Source organism: Odontesthes bonariensis, chromosome 8, assembly GCF_027942865.1.
Source record: "Odontesthes bonariensis isolate fOdoBon6 chromosome 8, fOdoBon6.hap1, whole genome shotgun sequence".
Taxonomy (NCBI): Eukaryota; Metazoa; Chordata; class Actinopteri; order Atheriniformes; family Atherinopsidae; genus Odontesthes; species Odontesthes bonariensis.
Genome location: NC_134513.1, coordinates 9,958,634 through 9,982,570, shown reverse-complemented (window position 1 = coordinate 9,982,570; position 23,937 = coordinate 9,958,634). Strand labels below are relative to the sequence as shown.

Here is a 23,937-nt window from a genome sequence, read left to right as displayed (position 1 = left end):
TGCTGGCTGAATGGGGCGTGTTCTCACCTGTGAATAGCCACTCAATCACCTGGTACTTTACATGTGAATAGCGATAGGTGTGGCCGAGGAAGTTGCTGCAGTCTGAGACTACAGAAAATCCAAAGATTTCTGTTCACTCTCTTTAAAAAGGGCCAGCTATATCATTTATTTTAATATATATATATATTTGAAAACTAGAAGTTTCAAGGTTTTTAATGGTGTCACTTATATGTTTGAATGACAAAAACTCACAGAGTTACAGATGTGTTTTTGGAGATGTGTCAAAAATGCCCACCGGTGGGCATTAGACCCCAGAGTGTTCATCCTCAGTCAACTGCAACAAATGAGAGCCTACAAGGAAAAATTTTGTTGTCTTTTTTCGTGTGTTCACCATATATCAAACAGATCCAAACAGAACTTTAATTTAGTATGCTGTCTTTACATGTATCATGATGTTCAGCAGCAGCTGGTGTATTCATTGCATTCTATATTCCCACTTCCAATGATGATTTTTCTCTGCAAAGGTTAAAAAAGTTGAAAAACATTTAACTTACCTTGTCTCTGTCACAAGTTTCATGAGAGATCGTCTTTGATTTCATATGTTTTCACATCAGCAGTCACTTAAAACGTTCAGTGCTGAGTTATTTAAATTGGGTGGCTTAGGGATTCCCCCTGACAAAAGCTGTCATGCAAACATCACAGGTTCTTTATCTGAGCTCTGCTTTTATGGAGATGAAAAGCTGCTACAGTCCCAATAATTGATTAAAGCGAGGTTACACAGGCTGAAAGATGCATAATGAATGACATAAGCTTCATATGCCAAAACCATATGAAAGCTTACCTTATATGAGAACATACATTCACAATTCTTGAGTTTGGACTGGGGGAGAGAGAAGAGAAGAGGGGTTAACAAAATGTTTACATGAAGTTATGTTTGCACCAGGGAATAGTGTTGAGTTATTACTGATCTCTTTATATGAAGAGTTAACCGTGTAGCATAGGAGACACTGGAATCTGTGGAGAATAGTTTAAGATGGAGACATTAAGTAATAAAACACAAGAATATTACAAGTCTGTGCACTGAGGTTGTGTGCTGTGATGATGAACAGGATGGCTGGATGGACTGGATTGGATTGAGATGTGTGAGAACACAATGGATAAACACCTGCAAGTTGTGACAAAAAAGTGTGACTAGGTATTATGTGCACATAACACACATGAACAGACTGTTATTATTATTTCTATCATGTGATTATTTGTATCTTTTAAAAATAAAATTATGATCAGCAACCTGTTGCACCAGATGTTCGTAAATTCAAACTTAGTTACTGCCTGAGTTTAGATTTACATATAACAATATTAAAGATTTTTGGTTGCAGCAAACAAGCCACAACATTAGGAGTTTGAATCTTTCCCTTATAGGCGATTTATAAAATCTAGATCCATAGCGTCCAACACGATTCAGGGAATACACGTTTTGGAGAAAATGACTTGGCTCAGTGCAATTGGATGCCAGTCTCATACATATATTTAATTAGTGTAGATATACATTTTTTGTTCTAAATGAGAATTTGTATAAATACGGCATTGCTTAACTACATTCAAATAGACATAATTGATAAACCTGGAAATCATGAATTTAAAATTTTTCATAGATTCGGTAAAGAAATGCATTTTTTGAAAGCCACACGCTCAGTCGGACTATAAGATCACAAATCTTTAGCAATATCAGGCAACGTAAGCTGCGGTTTTATTTAGATTATGCTGGGTTGTGTCTGGTTGTGCTGGAAAAGGTCTTCACTATCCACATCTTTATCTTCTGTGCCATTGCATCCAGGTGTTAACTATGACTCCTTCATGAGTCTAGTGTTCAGATTTGTTGTTTTGCTGCTGTACTAATTCAATGTCCTTATTTTACAATCCAAACTATTTCCAAATGTTAGAATTGATAGTTTATTGTAAACTGTCTAAAGCTGGGGCTGCACGATGGTGTGGTGGTTAGCACTGTTGCCTCACAGCAAGAAGGTTGCAGGTTCAACACCCAGCAGGGGCCTTTCTGTGTGGAGTTTGCATGTTCTCCCCGTGTATGCGTGGGTTCTCTCCAGGTACTCCGGCTTCCTCCCACTGTCCAAAAAAATCCTGCATGTTAGGTTGATTGGCATCTCTAAATTGTCCTTAGGAGTGAGTGTGAGCATGCATGGTTGTTTGTCTCGTATGTCTCTATGTGGCCCTGCGATGGACTGGCGGCCTGTCCAGGGTGTACCCCGCCTCTCGCCCATTGACTGCTGGGATAGGCTCCAGCCCCCCCGCGACCCAATCGACAGATTCAGCGGTATAGATAATGGATGGATGTCTAAAGCTGGTTGTTGGACATGTTTAATTTCTTTTTAACAAATGCATCAAAAGTGGACATATACGGTACGCCAATTTCACCACCAGAAAGGAGAAGTGTCCAAGAACAGAGAGTAGATGTAATGAGGCATGCAGTCTGGGCCAGTTTATACACTGTTTAAATGGTCTGCAGACTCCAGTCATTATGCGCACCGACAGCATGTGCTGGCAGTAACAGTAGTAGATGTTTCGTCTATGTATTAGCTGAAAAGTCTTGCAGAGTTTTTAGTTAAAGATCACAGTCATTCAGGATTGGTTTTTGGTCTTGACCATTTTGTACACGTCATGCTGATGATTCTTGACTGAATAATCTTTGCTGAGTAAGCATTTTCAGAATTTCCACTTCCATTACAACTCACCAACATTTGAAATGTTTCCTTGCAAAGGTTGTTGAGTTTTAATGGTACAACCCAGCTTTGTGATTCACCAGAAACTAATTGTAGACAATTTAGCAATGAATTTAGGAATATCTGGTGCAGCCTTATGTGAATACTTACATGTCCACCTCCTGTAAGGTCCCTTTGGTAGACTGAAGCACACAGTTCAAACACTACGCTGTCTCAGAGTTGGTTTCCCAAAAGTTACCTTGTTTTTTTTACACTCATGAAAGCGTTAGGATAGTGATTATAAAAAGTTACTAATTTCTGTTTTCAGTGTATGAAGGCTAATCTCAGAAGGATATACTTTATTTTCATCATCAATACAAAATTACAGAAGTAAGATTTGGGAAATCAGGCTCAAATACGCAGAGGTATCCAGGAGGCACACCAAAGTCACCTCCAAGTTCGCACTGACCTTTGACCTCCAGCTTGCAATCCACTTGAGCTTCCCCCAAGTTGTTGATGGCCTTGCAGGTATACATGCCGCCATCATAAGGACTAGGCTTCCTGATCTCCAGAGTACAGACTCCTTGGTTGCTAAACATACGATAGCGCGGGTCGTCGATGATGGTCATCTTATTCTTCATCCAGATCACTTTGGGCTGTTGGCAGACAAAGATCATGATGCAGCACGTGGGTGAGCTAAAAATCTGGAATCTAAGATTGCAGAAATTGTCTGTTTTCAATGCACAAAAATTATATTATATATAGAATTACATATCATGTATGATATTGTACACAATATTATAGTTATCTCACATGCCGACTCATACTTTGTACTAAGGGTGTCAAAATATACTGTTATTGACAATCATTGTGATATTAAAAGAATAGAATTTTTTTGTGATCATACATGTACAATACGTGGTTTGATCTCAGCTGATAAAATAAAATAAACTAAATAAATTGGATAATAGAGGTTTTTGTACAATTTTTCCTTCCTTCTGTAATTCAGCTACCAAAAAATGAGTAAATGATAACTGAATAAATGAATGAACTTAATCATTAATATTGTGATGATATCTCAATCACATGCTTTTGGCCACAATGATTAAGTAGTGAAAGTTGTACATTGTGACAGCCCTACGTTGTGGTATAGTTTAAATGCAACAATGAGCTTTAATGGAAGCTTTTTTTTGTTGCATATATGTGATTTCTTCATATCTGGATAGTAACAGAGAGGTTGAAGTCAATTTAACGTCCAAACTTCAGTAAAATATAAAAAAGAAAGAAACACAGGAACAGGCAGGTGATCACAGTCAGGTTGTAAACTACCTTATTTGGAGGTAAAATCAAAAGTGAATGTATCAGGCCCCCACCTCACAGGAACTTGACAAAAACTGAACCTGAATACTAACAGTACATTGTCTGGTAATAAAACAGAATGGTCATCAGTGTGATACTATTGCTTTTTGCACACTGTTAGGAGAATCAGTGCTGAAATACAACATAGATCTAACCTGTTGTTCTACCACCTACCTTTGGATTTGCACGGACGCTACAGTTCAGAGTAGCATTGTACCCAGCGACGGCAAAAGTGTTGATAAGCGGCTGTGTGAACTTTGGCGGCTCCTTGAAGTCGTGGTCGTTGTACTCTGGCGTTTTCATCTGCAAGCCTGTGGGGGTAATGGTAAAGGAATGGGGTTGTGCATGATACGGTCGCTGAGCGGTATCATGTGGGAAATTCCCTTTGTGATGAGGGAAAGACAATTTGTTTTTTTTATTCATCATCTGTTGAGACTGAGACACCTCTGTTTTAAGAGGCTGTCAGTCATACCCTGAACCCTGTGAGAAGGGTGGAAAAGATCACTGACAGTACCTTTCTAACTATGGAAAATATATTCAGCAAATGGAACAACTTCATTGACTTTTATTTTGAAAATGTGATTTGTTCCAAATTTCTGACTTTGGAAACATTTGCCCCCATCAGAAATATGTCAGGAAGCACTTTTGGCTCCAAAAGGGCAAAGGCATGCACTCAGTGAACAAACGGGCAGGGGCACTTTTTTCTCAGATCTCACTCCTTCACGTATTGAATGCCATTTTAGTAAATAAACTAACAAATTAATAAATACACTTGTGAACTGAACAAATATGTTACTGTATGTAATTCATCTTGAAATAAATTAACAATGGAAATCATCTGGAATAAATAGAAGTTGTCCTCTAAAAAACTAAAAACATTTTTGTTAACTGAACCATTCTGATCCTTATTTATAGATGATTTTTCATTTTAGAATTGATTTCATTGCTATAGTGTTAGTTTTTATAGCCATGTTTAATACTAATGGAATTCTATGTCATACACAGTTGTACCTTCTTTCACGATGAGAGCGCTGTTTTTGGTTTGGGTGGCAAGTTCACTCAGACCACACATGTTCTCAGAGAAGATCCTGAAGTAGTACTCGTTCCCAACCACCAATTCTGTGATGGTGATACAGGTGCGATGGTAGTGCTCAATGCATGTAAACCACTCCTGAAAAAGCAGGGTAAAACAATTTGAAAATCACATAGGCATGCTTATATTTGAGCCTTTCTCAATTGTGGTTTCAGTTTTGTATAAATGAGTTCTACCATTGTCTTTTTGTCTGCTTTTTGAATGGTGTAGCCTGTTATCGGGGCATTCCCATTGTCTTTCGGGGGAGTCCAGACCAGAGCTACATTTTCTCCCCATACGTCTTCAATAATCACACTCTTCGGAGGTCCAGGTAGATCTAAATATAAGAAGAAAACTGCAAATAAATATCTAAGCTAAAATGAAAGTGGGCTCAGTTTTATTGTAAGAACTGTCAGACCTGATGAGTTCACTCACCTACAATTTGTATGTCAATAATAGCTGTGTCCACATGGTTTTCAACCTGCACTGTCATCTCATACTTCCCAGAGTGGCTGCGCTCCGCTTTACGGATGAAGATGATGCTATCACAGTCTGTATTGCGGATGTTAACATGGGAAGGTTCTATTGGCTGTCCCTCCTTCAGCCAGGTGACCTTTGGTCGGGGTTTACCCTGGTTGTAGAGCAGAGTAGAGCAACATTAGAGCAGCATTTTACTTAGAGACTTATACATTAATGGAGGTGGGAGGCTTACCATGAAAGGCACCACAAGGTTTACTGCTTCTCCAACTCTGCGAGTGTATGTTTGTTTCAGGTGTCGTGGAACACGGATCTTGGGTGGTTCTGTGGAGGTGTGTCAGATTTGGACAAAATTTGATTTCACGTTTTCATAAAAGTAACAAATGTTTAATTGACATCTTAGTTTCCATTTCTAAGCTTAACTGCAGTTGAACATACATTACATATTTCTTAGAGCTCACCAACAACTTCTTTGACCAGAATGGCGTGCTGCAGAGTCCGTGGAGTGCTGGCTCCAGCTGCATTGATGGCTTTGACTCGAACTAAAATTTTACATCCGGGACTCAGCCCAGTGATGGTGTATTTGGTTTTCTCGGTCAGTTCCTTGTTGGATATTACCCAGTCATTACCTGTCGGCGGAAAAGTGGTCCATTTAAAAAAAAAAAGAAAACAATTGATGTTCTCCAGTGTATCACATCTGTATCTGCACCAAGTTCTGCTCTGTGGGTTCGAAAGAAACATTTACAGATAGCTTGGCCTTCGAATGGCTCTGCAATAACAAACCTTTTAACATGTCACAATGGATCTATTGAAGTTTTAGTTGCAATTTGGGTGGATGGTATTTGCAGCTTTGAGGCATGTTTCATGTTATATATGTCTGGTGAATTTTACCGTTATATTCCATCAATTCATTCATCCCACCAGCCACCTCCTCCAGCTTCTCTGTGGAAAAGGCCGATATGTTCCCAAGCCAATCAAGAGATCTAATCTCTTCAGCAAGTACTGGGTCTGCACCAAGGCCTCCTCCAGGTAATTATTCAGAAGCACCTTCCCTAGGAGGCCCCTGGAGTTCATCCTGACCACATGCCCAATCGGTTCAATGCTAATTCTCATCCTAATTCCTGACTACTATTTTTATAGAATAAAACATAGAGGTTGTTGTCTAATTAGCTGAATTTATATAGTGGAAGCTACGATGTTCTCGATGAAAGCCTGTAAATTATATTGTGACCAGCGATCCCAAATGCAACAGCGTTGTTGTATGTGTTACTTTCTGTAGGGTTCTTTGCAAAGTGGAGTTTGACTCACTTCCTTCAATGCAGTACTCCACTAAGTATCCGTCCAGCCCGGCAGCTCCAATGGTTTCAGGTGGACGCCACTTGACTGTCACTGTGTTGTCGGTGACATCATCCACAACCAACATGGTGGGCTCACTGGTGACGGCTGAGAAGAGATAAAGGTTTTAGAGATCAGAAGAGTCACAGCTATTGACCTCATGTGTCTTCCAACAATGGATATGAACGAGATAAGAAAACATCTATTCTGGTTATTATGAGCATGTGAGCAAGGCGCCTTGCTCCCTGGCTGGTATCAGTCTCCCTGTCAGATCTCATTAGTCCCTGCTCATGCCATCTATTCTTGTGTTCTGAATCATATCGGACTCTTATTGAAGCCTCTCACAGACCTGATCTGCAAAACCTCTAATCCGCAGATGATTTGGCAGCCATTATAAAGACATGTTTAATATCCTTTAAAGCTCTTGCATGTCCCATAGAGGTTACAGTCAGAATGCTTGGGATGGTGGGCATCAGGGGGCAACAGCTGCGTTGGTGGGTTACCAAGGGCAGGTGGCACATGGACCATCACATGGCCACTCTTTGAAAATTTGCCCATTATTATGAAACTGTTAGATTAACTGAAGCCTTATAGATGAGTGTATTTTTCTCTCCTGGACAGATAATAGTCACTTATTGCTCTAATGTTAGTGTCTCCTAGGCAGCATAAACACTCAGGCCACTCACCAAGGGGAGTAAAAGCTTTAGATGGTTCACTGGGTTTGGACACACCGATAGCATTGACTGCAAAGATTCGCACTTCATACGGTACCCCTTCAATCATCTTCTTGGGTTCAAATAATGTTTCTTTAATCAGGTCAAAGTTCAGCCTCATCCATCTGGAGCTCTGTTTCTTTTTTCTCTCGATGAAGTAGCCTAAGGAGAGTTTTCGAAAAGCTTTTTAACACCAACACATCATTTTAAGCTCTGATAATAGACATGATGAAATCTTACCTAATATTGGTGAGGCTCCATCATATTTAGGTGGTTCCCATGTCATAGAGCACCAGTCACCACCCACGACTGGGACCAAAGGTGCTTCAGGAGGGTCAGGAATGTCTGCAGGCAACACACGCTCACATTAACCATTCAAGAAAATAATATAGCAAATGCCTCTGTGAATTATTGTTTTTTTATTTCACTTTTGTTCTCTTACCGACAATTTTGATTCTGACACTGGCTGTGGCCTCACCAGCCTCATTCTGCAAAACTATCTTATAGTTGCCTGTGTCTTCTCGCTCTGTAACCTCAATTGTCAGGCTTGTCTGGTCGCCAGACGTTTCAGCTCGGACACGGTGGCCTGAATCAAGAATAACCTGAAATAATAAGACAGTTACAGTTACGTGGTGGGCCTGTGACTATGGCATGACTTTATTCTAAAGTTTGGGGATATTACATATTTTGATATTTTTAATTACCTTCTAATCAAGAGGCTGAAAAAAGTAATCAAAAGATGGTCTGAGGTGCTACTGTTTTTTGTCTTTTCATGAAAAAGCATTGAATGATCCCAAACTTATCCTCTAGAAGACAAATTTAAAAAAGCTCACCCTCTCCCCCTTCATCCACACCACTCTGGGTGCTGGCTCTCCACTGATGGGGATCTCTAAGCGAAGTTTGTTTCCTGCCACCACTGTGACTGTGTTGTCTGGGAAGTTCAAGCTTTCCAGGTGTACTCTTGGAGGGTCTGTAGAAAATTGAGTTGGATTATCTAATTACAGAAAGGATTCGGAAAGAAATAAAATGCTCCTACTGAGCGAAGCATGCTGTAGTGTGTGTACCAATGATGTGGATTTTGGCAGAAAGGCTCTGTGAATACCCCTCAGGTACAAAAGTGTAATCTCCTGCATCATGAAGAGAGCTTGTCTCTATTTCAAGTCGGTGAACCCTGAAAAATAGAAAAGATGTTAGTTAGTATCAAAAAAGTTTATCCTACAAGAGTACCACATAGGAGTCTTACCTATTCTTGTGTATAATGTTGATACGATCGTTGGCCTGGATCAGCTGCCCATTCCTGTACCAACGACCTGGGACGTTTCCTGGATAGATTTCACAGTTTAACTTGATGGGTTGTCCAAGGACCACTGTCATATCCTGCAGGTCCTGATGCACTTTCAGGGGTTTCACTACATAGAAGCACAGTGATAGAATAGAATTGAGTAAATGTCTTTGAAAAAGCATGAAAACCATGGCAAAAACAGAAAGGTACTACATACAGTCAACTTGAACATGAGCCTCAGATGTGCCACCACTGGCCATGACGGAATACGTCCCAGTGTCATCTCTGGAGGCATCATCGATCACCAGATAGTGTTTGGTCCCCTCACACTTAACTCTGTATCTCGAACGCACTCCTGTTGGAACCTCAACACCATTCTTCATCCTGTAATAGCATTTTGAATAGTCACATAGAGACCCAGGTGTATGTAAGCAATACAGTTAGTATTTACCATGGTAGTTATAGCAATTAGTATTTTTTAAAGTAGCTTGTAATTGTTATTTTAAAGAGAGATAAAGGAACCAATTCTTGATTGGTTTTCTTGAAAAACTGTTTCACTTCTCTAAAATACACAGTATATAGCATCTTTTAAAGCATCATATGGGTCTCACCATTTGACTTTAGCACCTTCCTCTGACACTTCACACTCCATCTCAATCCTCTCATTCACTGTCGTTTTTACAGGCTCAATACCTTTAACGATCTTAATCGGTAACTCTGTGAGACAAGACGCAAAGATGAAAATGGGTTGATTGGGATAGTCTAGTAGAATTTTACAGATGTCTTTTTTGAAAAAGTAAATAATTCATCAAGATACCTTTGACAAACAGCTCTGTGGCACATTTCTCCTCCCCTGCAACTACCGAATAGGCTGCGTCATCATTAGCGTTGCAGTTGTTGATGACCATAATCCTTTGTGTGCCCTTATGCTCAAAAATATACCTAAATGGGAAGTTCATTAATTATATCACTGGCAACTTTTTTTTTTTTTAAATAAAATGAACAGAAATGTGTACAACATGTCATTATTATTCATTTAGCATGCTTCAAATATTCTTCAGAAACCCTTAAGTGAGACACAGCAGGATCAGGCTGACATGAAGAAGGGAGCATCAAGTAGACTAATTAACTTACTTCCTTTGACTTAAAGTCAGCAGTAGAGCCAGAATGGGGCCGGAGCACAGGAAGTAATTATGGCAGACAGGAAGGAGCACCACGATACAACACACATACAGAGAGGTAGACAAGGACAGAGAGACATCATGCCTGGAAGGGTAAAGTGTGTGTTTGGCAGCAGTGTTACAGCAAAGAGGAGGATCAAAAGGGAGAGTTTTATAGAAAAATCTCCAGAACAATGACAAAGGAGAAAACAGAAAACAGCAATATCCTCCCAAATGGCTTTAACTTCAGATGGCTTTGAACAGCATCTTCAACAACTGCATATATGGCTAACCACAGTTCGATGTAGTTTACTGCTAACCAAGTCTGGAATCCTAAAATCTATTGTCTCTCTCATGGGATGCTATAAATCATTTTGAATCATAAATCATAAATCTTTTTTAATTCCTGGATCACTGCCTTAAAATTTAAAGTTGATATTAACCCCTGAAAATGCTGCACAACTCATCCATTCTTCATTTTCCTTTACAAACAGCAACCCGTTGACGGGATCAACTATTTATAATCGGAGTACATGTGAAACTTTGATGATGTTCTTATTCTACAGTGGTTAAGTTGACGCTTTCATTCAAACTGACTTACAAGTCATGAAAAAAAACCTTTTTGGTTGTATTTTTCATCTTCTTTTTTGTTTTCATTTCACTCTGTCTTTACTTTTAAATTCACTTGCTATGTGGTTTGGTTTTGGTATCAATACTACTTGTCCGGCTTTAGGACAAGGTAGCAATTTAGTTTATAATATACAGCCTCATGTCACTAAAGCACTTTAAATGAATACACAGTTTCACTGTCTCACACTATTTCACTGACGCTTAAGACTTCACTGACCCTTTGTGTTGAGTTGTGACTCCAGGCTGTCCTAACAAATGGAAGCATGTGACGTTGTTGGAGTAAGAATGGAATGGTAGGATTGATATGTGACTGAGAGGCAGTGAAAATAGTAATTATAATAGCACGTCATGCTTAATATCCTATTTTAACATGTAGCAAATAATGTTATGTTTATCCCACATATATGTACAATGCTCCGAGTGTTAAAACTGTCCCAAAGCCAGACTTGGTTAAAGACCTGTGAAGGAGGTACCACCTTTTTCCTGCGTAGAATAGGACATATGATTGTTAATGGCAATTAAAGACAACAGCTGACATCATACAATGCATTTACACCCAAATGTAGACTTGGGTCCTTTTACTGCACATGTCCATGCAAATTCATTATAATCACATACGACCCACATTAGAGTTAAGAGAATCATTGTTCACTGGACTTCAGCTGCCAATAGTTCACAGACTAGGTTGCACATGAGGAGGAGAACCACAAAATTATGAGGGTGATGCAAAGTGTGTGAAGTACTGTCTTACACTGATGAATTTAAATTATTTCTGCTGGAAAATTTGGTATCTGTGAAATCGTTAATTGCTTTGTATGAGGAATGAAATGTGTGAACCGTTGTGCTTTAAATAGGTGATTCGAAGATTGAAAGAATATATACTGCTAAAAATTAAAGGCATTTTATGTAATTGGGTAGAAAATGTCCTTTGTGCCTTTTTATGTGCAATGTTGGACCCAAGAGGACAAATAACCGAAGCACGAGGATAATGTTGTTACATACTTGGGGGTGGGCCTGATTTCCTGTCCATTCTTGTACCACTTCAGCTCAACTGTGGGGTCGGCCAGCTCAACCACCAAGCGGATCTTTCCGCCTTTATCCACCTGATATGCTGAATCCAGCTTCTTTGCAAAAGCTTAAAGTCACAGCAGTAGTTAGTAAGAGTCTGTATTGAGGTAAAGCTTGACTTATGATGAAACATATGTAAAATATTCACCAAACGATATTTGGCAATGTGCAAATGTTGATTTATCTACCTTCACTTTTCTTCTCCTCTTTAGGTATCTTTTTCATCCTCTTCAGCAGACCCCTCAGATCTGTGATGCCGTATGTAAAAGCAATTTTCTCGTATTGGTCTGGCCGGGCATTCTTCAGGATATCCCACACATCTACTTCTGGAGCATCATCCTGCTGTTTGTGCTCCCTAGTGTTGCCGGATACAAGGTAATGTTGTGAGAATGAGTCATATGCTGGTGCTTGCAACGTGTTCTGAGGAACAACTCATTAATCTATGGAATTTTACAACCACTTCACTTTACAATTACTGTTTATTTTCAAATTTTCCTCCAGTGACGTTCTAGTTTCAGTGGTTCCTCAGGACATGTCGCACAAAGAGATGGGCAGAGTGAGCTGTTTTTGAGTATTGACTCTGAAGTTGCATGTTAATGGTAACATGGTAGCAGCACTATTAATACAAAAAAGCTGAAGTTTTTGTTTAGGAGCAAGGGAAAGTTTAATGATGCTAATAAATACATACTAGCAACATGTTTAAAAGAAGTGGGAATAAAGAGAATGTCTCCAAATGCACCACATCTCATCTAACTCACATCTTTCCAAATAAAAAAATATAAAACAAATTCATTTCATATTACACCAAATATTTCAGGTAATCTGGACTACAGACTGGCCATTTTGATTTTGCATGTATTACTAAACTCGTGCATTAAAAAAACAAGAAGAGTCTAGAATGCCTTGCACTATCTTGCTGAAATAAGCAAGACTTCCCTTGAAAAATACTTAATCAGTGTGACAGTGCGTTTTCCTCTAAAATCTTTATATGCTTCATAAATGATTCCTTCACAGCTAGATGTGATGGGATGTGAAGCCACCGAGCTGAGATTTTCAAAGCTTTTAAATGTTTTTGGAAATGGGGTTGTATTACATTAAAGATACTCGTTTACTGCCGAAATATGTTTTCAGAAGTTTAAAAAGAATTTTTTCAAAAATTAAAAATAAAAATATGAAAAAGTAAATCCAGGTAAGAGTGAAGCCTAATTTTTCCTTAGGACCCAATAAGTGATATAATATTGAGAAGCTTTAAGGGTAAATTTGAGTTCCATATATCATCAAACTCAGCTCTGGTTACCATCTATTGTTCTGAAATTAGTTTACGAGAGGATCTTCTTGTTACTGGGGCCACCCAGATGACCGCGTTTCTAGTATGCATAGAGGACTGAAGAGTAAGTATTAAAGAGAAGTGAAATATGAATCTTGGTTTGTGTTCTTTTAAAAATAAAAATAAAAGTGAAAGATAAAGGTTTTCATCAGGATTAAAGCAGCACGCAATAGCAGTCACAGAGCAAGAAAATTTCTTTTGAGAGGAATGCTGGCTCATTCAACACACTGTAACTTTAAACCTTTTCGTTTATTAATATGCTGATATGCAGCATGCAAGGCTTTAGAGAGAACCTGCAACAAAGCTTTTAAGAGGATTTTTGACAATATCACTCTCATGAACTGGCCCATCCCTTTGTTAGTTGTCGGTTTCAGTCATCACTTCAGGAATACTTTGACACTGTTAAATGATGAAAGTGTCTATACATTAGCGGATGTTACATTTGTAAGATGCTGGTTAATAAACATGTTGAGTGTCTTTAAAATAAAGAACAGTCAGTCAGCTTTCTTTCAAAGACATTTTTCCAAATGCCTGAAAGGTCGGAGATAATTAGCGTGAATTATCTTTCCGTTTTATGCTTGTGTTTCTCATCTGTTTATTTTCAGTCGTATATGAAGAAGGCTGAAATAAACATGGTGATGTTTGCTTTATTTTTCTAAATAAATGACAATGTAGTGATAACACTATTCTACAGCATCATTTCTCTGTGGCCCGCTAGCACATCAGTAATGATCCAAAATTGTGCTCTTTGCTTCATATGGTAAAGGTGCTGTTTGACTTCACAGCTCGATGACAAACAGTCACCTCGAAATGTAAATGATACAAGGCCCATTTCCATCATTACTGACGCTGAATTAGCAGTTAGAAATGCTGCCTTAAAATAAAGTGTTACCGCACTACAGGAGGCCAACACTCTTGCTCGTCCAATTCCTAGAGCTACAAGTCATGCTGGGTACTTTACAGGGTTACAGTACTCACCTGCAGTAAGGTCTAATCGTTTTAATACCTATGGTTTTCTTTCTACTAACCTTTGATTTCTGAATATGTAGGGGAGAAGAAGAGACAAATCCAAAATAAATGTGGAATTTCTCTAGTGAACAGTGTCACTGACTTGGTGTGTTTGTCCTCACAATTAAATCCTGCACTGTATCCCAAATATGCATCATGGGGTTTGCTTTAAGCCACCACAGCTTGCTATATAACAGAGGTTTTCAAACTGTGAGGCATGTCTCCCAGGAGAGTAAATAATTTACTCTTTAAAAAAAAAGAGTAATTTCCCTATTTATCTCTTCATCTTGCTTAAAGCTATGTGAGATAAGTAGATTTTAAACGATTAATGAAGGAAAGTTAGAAGTGGAAGAATGCCTTAACATACTTCAGTCAATGGCGATTTTACTCCTGCGGATGTATACTGAGACAAAGACGTTGGTCCAGTTGAATGGCCTAGTGCACCTCAATTGTGCATGTAACTGTACTTTATGTTTGCAATGTCAGCATTCACAGCCACTGGAACCAGGCCACTCAGAGGGCCAGCTGCTGCAGTGCAAGAATACTTGGCTTATAGAGTTCCTCATAGAAGTTGATTGTTGAATAGTTTCTTGCTTTCGAAATTATTTTAATGCCCTGAGCCAGTATTAAAACTGACAACTGTGTATGATAAAAGCTGCTGCAGTATCACATAGCTATTAGTTAGAATTTTTTTTTAGAAGTTCCATTATTGTGGATTATTTACTTTCAACTTTGAATTGCCTCTAACAAGCCCTGTTTCCCACATTTCCTACATATATGTGGACTTTAAACATCACAGTTCAACAGGAGTGACTTGAAGGTTTTGGCTAGCTTAGACATGTCTGCGGAATAATAGCAGGACAAAGCGGCCTGACAAATTTGGAAGAACATAAAGCATAACTTTTGGTTTAACATGGGTGAATTTGTTATGACATGCACCCTCAGTACCTGAATTTGAAAACCTCTGTTATACTATTATTACTGATCTCTTGAAGTGTACTTCATACTCATACCGTGGGCTAAAACAGTTTTTCAAAGGATGTGAAAAACAAAGAGGAAAAGAGGCACCTCCATAAAAGGGGCTTAAAAAAAAATGAAAAAACCAAAATCCACTTGGGGTTGAGATGTGATTCTCACCTATGTTTAAGGAGACCACTAAAGTCAAGCTCCCCTGCATCTTCTTGTCCTTCATTGCTGTTGTTAACAAGGAGAGATTAATGAAGATTTAATCAGAGTTGCAAAAGGCACTAGAAAACAATGTCAGAAGAGCAACACAAAGCAATGGCTCTGATGTCAATCGACACATTAGCTCCAGGCTAACACGATTTGTGCTTACACAGAAACCTTTTTTGTCTTTTTTCTGGATAAAAGCTCGAAACAAGGCGGTTTGTGTAACACACATCAAGAGCTGTCCCAGGATATATTGCCACAATGTTTCTGCAATGTTGAAGAAACATTACTAAACAGCAACATTGTGATAATGCAATGGAACCGGGACGCTTTGCATTGCTTTACATTGTTTGGATGGAGATTTAAAGTGTAAGTGTTGGCCTTTAATTACACATTGAATCAAGTGGTTGATTTGTAATTACCTTGAGGAAAGGTAAATGACATTATTACAACCAGCATGTCAGACAGATATAGATCATTCAGTAATAATACTTGAAGAAGAAATGTTCATTGCTGCACCACAGGGAAAGGTATTTTTCTTTTCTTCTTTCTTGGAGGTATTTAGGAAAGTAGATATTTAACTAAAAATCTCTTTCTCTGAAATAAATACCTTGAAAAAAGAAAATACTGTTGAATACTGAATTTGTAATGGTTGCAGCTTATGTCTCATTGTTGTTCATTTTATTACCTTCTTTTGAAAGCTGATCGAATATCAAGACTATGTGAGCCCGTTTCAGCTTCTGTAAAACATTAACAATTATATGTTTAATATAATATGCCTGTAAATATTTTGATTCTTTTGTCTAAGCCATGGTAATTTACTATGTTTCTGTGACAAACCTTTAATTTCCAAGTCAAAGGAACAGCTGTCAAACTTGTCCTTGTAGCTCACCTCGCACCTGTAATTTCCAGCATAGTTATCTTTGGCCTTGATGATGTGCATCTCAAAAGTGTGGACCTGTCAAGAGGGTGTTACACCAGAATTTGTGAAGGAGCATGAATGTTGTGAAACGGGATGATTTTCAATTTACAGATTCCTAATGGCAGTGCTGTTTGTAGAGGTTTATACCTTGGTAAGTCGGTCAAAGCTTTCTTTAAGTTGAAGGTGCTTTCCTGTCTTGCTGGCCAGATCCATCCATTTCCCTTTAAACCACTTGATAGTGGGTTTGCGGAGAAGATCTTTCGCTTCCACCTTGGCAACAAAGCTGATGTCGCCACCTTTGGACACAAAAAATATGATCACAGAGATCACTGGAGACCCTTGCAGACAGAATGCGACATGTGCTCTTACCACTGTGTTCAGCGTACAGGGTTTATTGTCGGCTAGCTGGGAGCTACGAGTTTCTATGTAATGCAAATGTTACCATAAAAAAGGAAGATGCATCCATTTCATGCTGTTTGTAAGAGGTGTCAAAGCTCCATCAACTAAATGTGCATGTAGGGAAATGAGAGAGACAGGTTTGGTTGCTGAAAAACAGGGAAAATGGTGTCTTACAATGATGGATGACTGATTGATCTGGTCCATTTTAAAGGGTCACTTCAGGTTTTTTTTTTCTGCAATACCTTTTATTACAAAAGGTATGTCTCCATTCAGGAAGTTAGTTTGGTGAACAACATTTTTTGAAATTGTGGCATTCATCATTGCATTGTTACGCCGAATAAACTTGTCAATTCTATGAATATTCAAGTATTATTAGATATGATGATCATGTATAATTAAGTGCACTCCGTGTCTTCAAGACATTTTTACTATTTCATGAAATATATTGTTTAGCACGCCCTCCTATGTAAACATCTGGGAACAGAGGAGACCAGTTACCAGTTGGGAGAGGAATGCTGTCCCATTTTTGTCTGAAATAGGATTCTATGGGATTTAACCTTATTTTTATGAAATGTGCAAGACCTTTACCTGAAAATGATGTACTCTTGATGGGAGCAGATGTTGTTATAAAACTTGTATAGACCTTTCAGTGTTGATGGTGTCTTTCAAGATGTGCAAGTTGCCAGTTCAATCAGCACTGATGCACCTCCATACCATCAGAGATGCAGGCTTTTAAATTTAGCGCTGATAACAAGCCAGATGGTCCTTCTCCTCATTAATCCAGAGGACCCATTGTTCATGATATCCAAAAATTATTTTTCAATTCCAATTCGTGTGACTACAGAACAGTTTTCCACTTTGCTTCAGTCCACTTTAAATGAGCTTTGGCCCAGAGAAGGCAGCAGTGTTTCTGTGCAACATGTTCCTTAAGCTGTTTTTTTTTAACTTTTGCAGCCTTTTGTTACCTGTCCCAACGTTTTTGTGCAGATGTGTTGCTGCCATCAAATTTAGGACGATCTCATATTTCTCCTGAAAAAGTAAAATGTCTCACATTCAGCATTTGATACGTTCTCTATTTTCTATTGTGAAAAAATATTGATATTATATTTGCAGATCATTTCATTTTGTTTCTATTTACATTTAATCCTAACTTTTTTTGGAATTTGGGTTCTACTTTGTCTCTTCAATACCCATACAACTACAGCGATGCATTTCCTTTACCTTCCCTCTTTAACTCTTCTGCCGTGTTTGGTCACTCACCCACAGGGACAGTTCCACTCTGGGGTTTCTCAATCAGCAAGGTGGACAGTGGTAGGTTGTCAATAAGTTTGTCCACATCCTCAGGAGCCTGACCCTCTCCCAGAGACCACACTGGTTAGTGAGGAGAAACAAATATAAAACAGAGCTCTCCTTTGCCCCTTTTTAAGAATAATACAGTGAGGAGTTCGAAACCCACCTTTCGCATCACATCTGAATTTTTTTTGTCATTCCAGACCCGAGTTACAAAGACAGAAAGAACAACTAAAACAACTGTACACTTTTCCGCACTCTCAACAGTCACACAGCAGCAGAATCTCAGCTTTTTGCAACATGGAAAGCATGAAAGAGACAATGGTAACATAGACATGTGAACATAGATTAGGAATACTAATAAACTTTTCCAAATTTTTCATTTTGTGGATCCTCGACTCTTCTTTGAAATTATTAGAGTCTGAGTCCTGATGAATTGCACTGCTGCCAGATCCAGGTATGTTGGATTTAGATCATGTAGTCTGGTTTACCATCTTATGCAACCTGTCTACTGACAAACTTTAGTATCAAATGTTCCTTCGTATTATTTATCCTTAACTCTGATGTAAATTAAAAAGATTTTTCCAACAGCTCCATTTCGTCATTCATGGTAGGGAGTTGGGGCAAAAACATTTCAAGATGTTTTTTTTAAATTTAGTCCATCATAGTATTTGAGCAAAGTATACCTGTTTTGCCTTTACTATTTTGTTACCTGAGTCTTTTCTCCCCGTGGCAGGGACGCTATCATCTAAACAAAAAAAGAAATTTACAGCATATTGTAAGAAATAATACTGTAAAGTCCACTGAAGTAAGCACACGCATAAAATGTTAAACAAACAAGCAGTTACAGATATACAAGCAGGGATGTGAAGTCTCTGCATTGTGTTTGCTGAAGAATAGATGGTTATTTTTTTTAGAATTTCAAATATTTAGGATTTACCACTATAAATTCGAATTTATGTTTCGGGAAAAACCCATAAAAACTATGAACGTGAACACCTACAAATTTAAGTTAAAAGGGTTGTAAATTTTGTTAATTAATTTGTTAGCAAGGAAATGTCCAACTTTTTGAAAAGCTAACTTCTCAACTATCACACAAAATATCGGATTAAACATATCTCAATCGTGTTTCCTACATTCAGACACTTGGTCATTCTGAATTAGACTAAGCTACCACTTTGGTCAGTGAAACTAAAATGATGCTAGGGTTTAATGGAGGGATCTTACTAGGCAGCTCAATTGAGAGTGTCTTGATTGAATCGGTGTCCTCTGTGGAAAAAAAGCACAATTATAATTTAAATTAATCAGAATAAAGTCAACGATTATAGATAGTTAGATAAATATTGTTTGTGCAACATTGAAAGGCTTCCAGAATTAGCTCTACTTTGTCATTTAGTAGATTATTCATCTAATGTTCACTTGGGCAACCAACCACTTAATCTTCACCTTTATAAGTAAAACTGAGATGTATATTTTAAAGTCACTCAGAATAAAGTTAAATTTCATGTTGTCGCACGTTTACAACTACAGGAGCAATAAAACGCTGCACTAGAAAAGTAATCTGAAAAATGCACACAAAAGATAAATGTATGAAGTTCAAAACAAAAAGTATAAAGGTTAAGAGCATGAGTATATGTAGAAAAACTGGATTAAAGGATGGGATCTCAAACACAAGTTAAAGTTGTTCAGTGATGCAAATGAATAAAAATATTTTCTCCATTAAGTACCCAGATGCTCTGGAATTTTGGGCCCAATGATATTAGCGTCATCCTAATTCAACCAAAAGATTTTGTGTCGGCTCCCCCACAAATAGAATAATGTTACTGAATAAAATACAGCGTTTCTAAACTCTTTGATATTATTTGAAAGAATAAATCATGGTATGAATATGTAAAGCGGAATTAGTTTGTTTTGCAGAAACGTTACATAGATGTTCCTTTTCAAATTATTGTGTGTACTCATAGAATTGTCCTATGATATTAGCAGATTATTTACTCCCCAATTTAAAGTTTTTTAGATTTATTTTTTTAGCTCTTCTTTGGATGTTGGCTGCCTTTTATTCGGTTTTCTATCAAAATAATCCCACACTATATTTTTCAGTAATATTGACATCTGGGCTCTGGGGAGGATTCATCACTCCAGAAGACCTGTTGCCACTGATTTTGAGTCCACTTCTTGTGTCATTCGGCATACCTCAGCCTTCTCTCCCTGTTTCCCTTCCTTAAGAATGGCTTCTTGACATCCATCCTTCCATGGAAACCATTTCTGATGAGGCTTCATTGAACAGTCGATGGATCAACTGAAGGTTTTTCCTATTTCTTAAGGACATAACTTTCAGATAGAGTTTATCTGCCACAGATATTGCTTCAGGCTTTCATCTTCTTCTATTTTCAACCACTTTTCTAGTTTCCTCCAATTTTTTAAGGAGGCATTGCACACCATGCTGAGCTATGCCAGATTTGATAGCTTATTACTCTTTAGGAATTGTCTTGTTTATGTAGAAATAAGATTTTTATCAGACAACTCAAGTGTGATATAAATGTTTAAAAATGTTTATAAAGAACATGATTGAAGTTCAATTTGGTGTTAGAGTGAGAAGTGAAATTTTGTCCCAGAGCCTACAAGTGGATGCTGGGGTGGTAGATGGACTGAAAAAGCAGGCATTATACAGTGTTGAGGGGCGGCAGCGGCAGTGAAAGCAAGCATAAGGTAGAGAGCTAGATGGGAACTTTGCAGCTTAAATAAACCACACGGATTGGATAATACAATATAGGTTGTTGGTTCATACCTTCTAATAAATTCTGCAATGACATTCTCTAAATCACCCACCCTTGTAATTGGCAGGTGGGATTTGTCTCATTTGACTCAGCATTCCCACATCAGACCGATATATGACAACTGTTTTTTTAATTACATTCAGTCAAAAACACAACAACGCTTTACTAAAATGCTTTTGGAACTTTCAGGTTAGGTTTAGACAACATAATTTCGTTAAGTTAGAAGACAATCCTTCATCGGGCTAAAATACATTAGTTTTAAAATGTAACTATCACCCTCATGGATGCCATTTTACTCTTCATAGTTGCTCTCATGACCACCAAGGTTGCATGGTCGTATCTGCCTGCATGAACATGTCATTGTATTCCTGATTATTCATAGGTTTGATTAGACACAGATTACTATTGTAATGCATATTCACACTGCAACCTATTTGTTTAATATATATGAATATAGAACATTCCAAAATTGTCAGTGTCTTTTTTGCTCAAGGCACCAGCTATGTGGGATGAGCAATACATCTAATTTTGTTTGCTTTTTTTTTTAAAATCTCTGTCAGTTGGCAAGCAATAGATAGAGCCCACTAATATCACCACCCCTACGGCCACATTGCTGAATTGGCTGTAGAAACTATTGTGAAAATGGTTTAGTTTTTTGGTGGTGTTAAGAGTTTGATTTGAGCATGATTTCGGTTGAGTGCTTCATGAGCTGCCTCAGAGGGTGGGAGGAGGTAAAAGATGGGAAATTAGGAAATTAGGGTTGTTACGGGTACCAACCTGCTTGGGGTGTTGGGGATGGGGTAGTGATTGCAGCATTATCATCATCTGCAATAAAGGTGTAATTGACAGATACGCCCACTTGTCAAAATATACCAAAGTCCATCACTGGCAGGCAAAGAAGACACAAAGATATCAGGCCATCAAGGCCACCAATTACATGCCAGATGAGATTTTGAATTAATAATGACATGCAACAAAAAAACTAATAAGTGGGCTTGGGACACATAAAACACTTGAGAGAGGAAAAAGTGGAGGAACACAGCTGTGTGGAAGGCCAAAGCTTTTCTTCCCAGTGTCACAAGGTTCTCAGCAGCAAAAGAACAAGCAACTCTGGTACAACAGTACACACCCACGCACTCACACGTGTGTCAAAGAAAATTCTGTATTAAAGCAGCAATTCTTTTCAAAAAGAGTCTCATGACGAAGCCAAGTAAACTGTGTCTAACTTCAAAGAATATCAGTTTTAGAACTCGAGCCTCATCTTATTTCAGAATTTGGACAGTTACTCTGAAATTCACTCATTACAGCTGAACTTACTGTACATGGAAAATTGTGACTTTGTAAGATTTTCTTAAAACTGTATTTACATTATTTGCAATTTTTTGTCTTACTTTGTTGATATTTCTATACATTCTTTTTTGTTTTAATTGTAGAATTGATAATCGAGTTTGATGACTCACCTTGCACATAAATTGTATCACCTTTAGTTCACCATCTCTGAACTTAATCACTGTTTATATAATAAGACATCAGAAAACCCGGAATGCAAGTGCAAATATATATATTTTCTATTTCATTGACTTCTGCATACCATTAAAAGCGAGAGTTGGACTGAGAGACGGTTCAAATGCATGGCTCCAGTCAGTCAGAGTGATTGAAGTCTGTAGCATTCTTAGCAGGGAGATAAGAGTTATGGCTCTTTGGATAAAGCAGGATAAAAAGGGTCTTTTGTTGCCATGCTGCTGAGCGACTGTAGTGGGCATTTGAAATCATGAGCTCTACTTTTAGGTCCTATTTCAGTAGTTGAGCTTAAGAGCAAGAGGGGTAAAAACATGCACTTTTACTGAAGGAGACATGGAAATGTTTCATACTGATGAGGCATACTTACCAGGTGGTGGGGGAGAGCAAGTGCCCTCTTCCTTTACAGCAGAGTTAGCAGGCACTGCTTGCTCTTTCACCCCAACCCCACTAGGCTCTGGTTGGTTTGAACCATTGTCGACGGGGTTCGGCTCCTGAGCCACCCCAGCCTGTAATGGCTCAGGCTCTGTGGGCTCTGGTTTCTTCCCATCAGTCTCTACAGGCTCTTTCCCCTCTGCTACTGCCTCTGTATAGCAGACAAAGCGCCAGGCTGGAGCAGCAAGCATTTAGCACAGACACTGGCAGCCTTACAAGACAATGCTTGCTCAAGTGAGGTAGGTATAAATAGCTAAGCACGAGATAGACACAATCCTGGTGACATTTGAGGTTGGCAAGTAAATTCAAGAGTTCGCATCCTTACCAGGAGGTCTCTGAATATGAAACACTGCAATATTTAGAATGAATGCTAACACCAACATGTTATAATGCTTTGGCATCGGTGGTGTCAATTTTAGCAAGTTAGCATGATAATTTGCTTTAACCATGTAACTGTAAAAGGACTACAGCAGCTATCACGAACATCTTGATTGTGTTTTGCGTTGATCTCAAATACACCAATAAAGCATCTATCTGGTCTCTGCATATCTATACAGTAGAGTGATCAATGAGACAGGGATTTACTAACTCAGGTGTATGATTTTATTGTTTTATTGCAGCAAAATTTTGACTACAGCCATGAGAGTCAGTAAAACCCAACTTCCTTAATCCCTCTAGATGCCTCCAGCGTGATGACTGAATATGTCATACAATATCACTGGTACAAAAACAGCCACAGCATGAGTTAGCAATAGCACCATATCCCAGGAGTGCAGGCATGCAGTTATGTGCATGATAAGGGAAGTGGCTACTTTCACTGAATCTAACCTTTTGTGTGAACATACGGTGCACGAAAAGTAAATTTTCAGGCCTCTCAGAGTGAATTAAGAAAAAAAAGTGATGTCACACAACAAACAAACACGTGACGTGAGTCGGATGTGCAAAGGTGCAATACATTCTGGGGCAAGTGAAAGGGAGCATCAGGGTACCCACCTGGGGGTGGAGAAACCTCCAAGGAAATCTCAGGTAGAGTTGGGGCACCGTTACTGTCTGGGGCAACACTTTCTGAGCATGTAACAAATATAGTGGTGGATGGAACAGCTGCTTTTATTAAGCACACAGCTTCGGCATGTGCAAGGCCTCTCACTCACCCAGACGACAAACAAACAGACATAATGACACAAGTCTAAATCCACGACCTACCTTCAAGTAGGCATACACACTTTTCCACAAGGCTTTTTTTCTTTTACAATTCTTACAGCTCCAGACACATACATG

General features: G+C 38.5%; 1 protein-coding gene across 11 annotated transcripts in view; it reads right to left on the bottom strand.

The window, feature by feature from the left end:
- Positions 1–23,937, bottom strand: part of mybpc1 (myosin binding protein C1) — a 32,983-nt gene that overhangs the window by 3,094 nt on the left and 5,952 nt on the right. The window contains exons 3-33 of one of the 11 annotated variants that reach the window (XM_075471641.1): positions 23,653–23,724; positions 22,595–22,810; positions 21,484–21,531; positions 19,157–19,198; positions 18,642–18,677; positions 17,900–18,010; positions 16,388–16,536; positions 16,159–16,276; positions 16,007–16,058; positions 15,286–15,342; positions 12,002–12,168; positions 11,748–11,880; positions 10,090–10,098; positions 9,773–9,897; positions 9,567–9,672; positions 9,173–9,339; positions 8,917–9,082; positions 8,738–8,844; positions 8,507–8,643; positions 8,116–8,275; positions 7,914–8,018; positions 7,647–7,835; positions 6,934–7,068; positions 6,087–6,254; positions 5,861–5,949; positions 5,584–5,779; positions 5,346–5,485; positions 5,088–5,247; positions 4,251–4,387; positions 3,187–3,373; positions 842–880 (exon numbers count right to left, since the gene is read on the bottom strand). In XM_075471641.1, the coding sequence (XP_075327756.1) occupies positions 861–880; positions 3,187–3,373; positions 4,251–4,387; positions 5,088–5,247; positions 5,346–5,485; positions 5,584–5,779; positions 5,861–5,949; positions 6,087–6,254; positions 6,934–7,068; positions 7,647–7,835; positions 7,914–8,018; positions 8,116–8,275; positions 8,507–8,643; positions 8,738–8,844; positions 8,917–9,082; positions 9,173–9,339; positions 9,567–9,672; positions 9,773–9,897; positions 10,090–10,098; positions 11,748–11,880; positions 12,002–12,168; positions 15,286–15,342; positions 16,007–16,058; positions 16,159–16,276; positions 16,388–16,536; positions 17,900–18,010; positions 18,642–18,677; positions 19,157–19,198; positions 21,484–21,531; positions 22,595–22,810; positions 23,653–23,724 (3,704 nt within the window). In that variant the 3' untranslated portion in view covers positions 842–860. The remainder of the gene's footprint in view (positions 1–841; positions 881–3,186; positions 3,374–4,250; positions 4,388–5,087; positions 5,248–5,345; positions 5,486–5,583; positions 5,780–5,860; positions 5,950–6,086; positions 6,255–6,933; positions 7,069–7,646; positions 7,836–7,913; positions 8,019–8,115; positions 8,276–8,506; positions 8,644–8,737; positions 8,845–8,916; positions 9,083–9,172; positions 9,340–9,566; positions 9,673–9,772; positions 9,898–10,089; positions 10,099–11,747; positions 11,881–12,001; positions 12,169–15,285; positions 15,343–16,006; positions 16,059–16,158; positions 16,277–16,387; positions 16,537–17,899; positions 18,011–18,641; positions 18,678–19,156; positions 19,199–21,483; positions 21,532–22,594; positions 22,811–23,652; positions 23,725–23,937) is intronic. The other 10 variants (XM_075471635.1, XM_075471636.1, XM_075471638.1 and 7 more) reach the window with 10 other exon arrangements.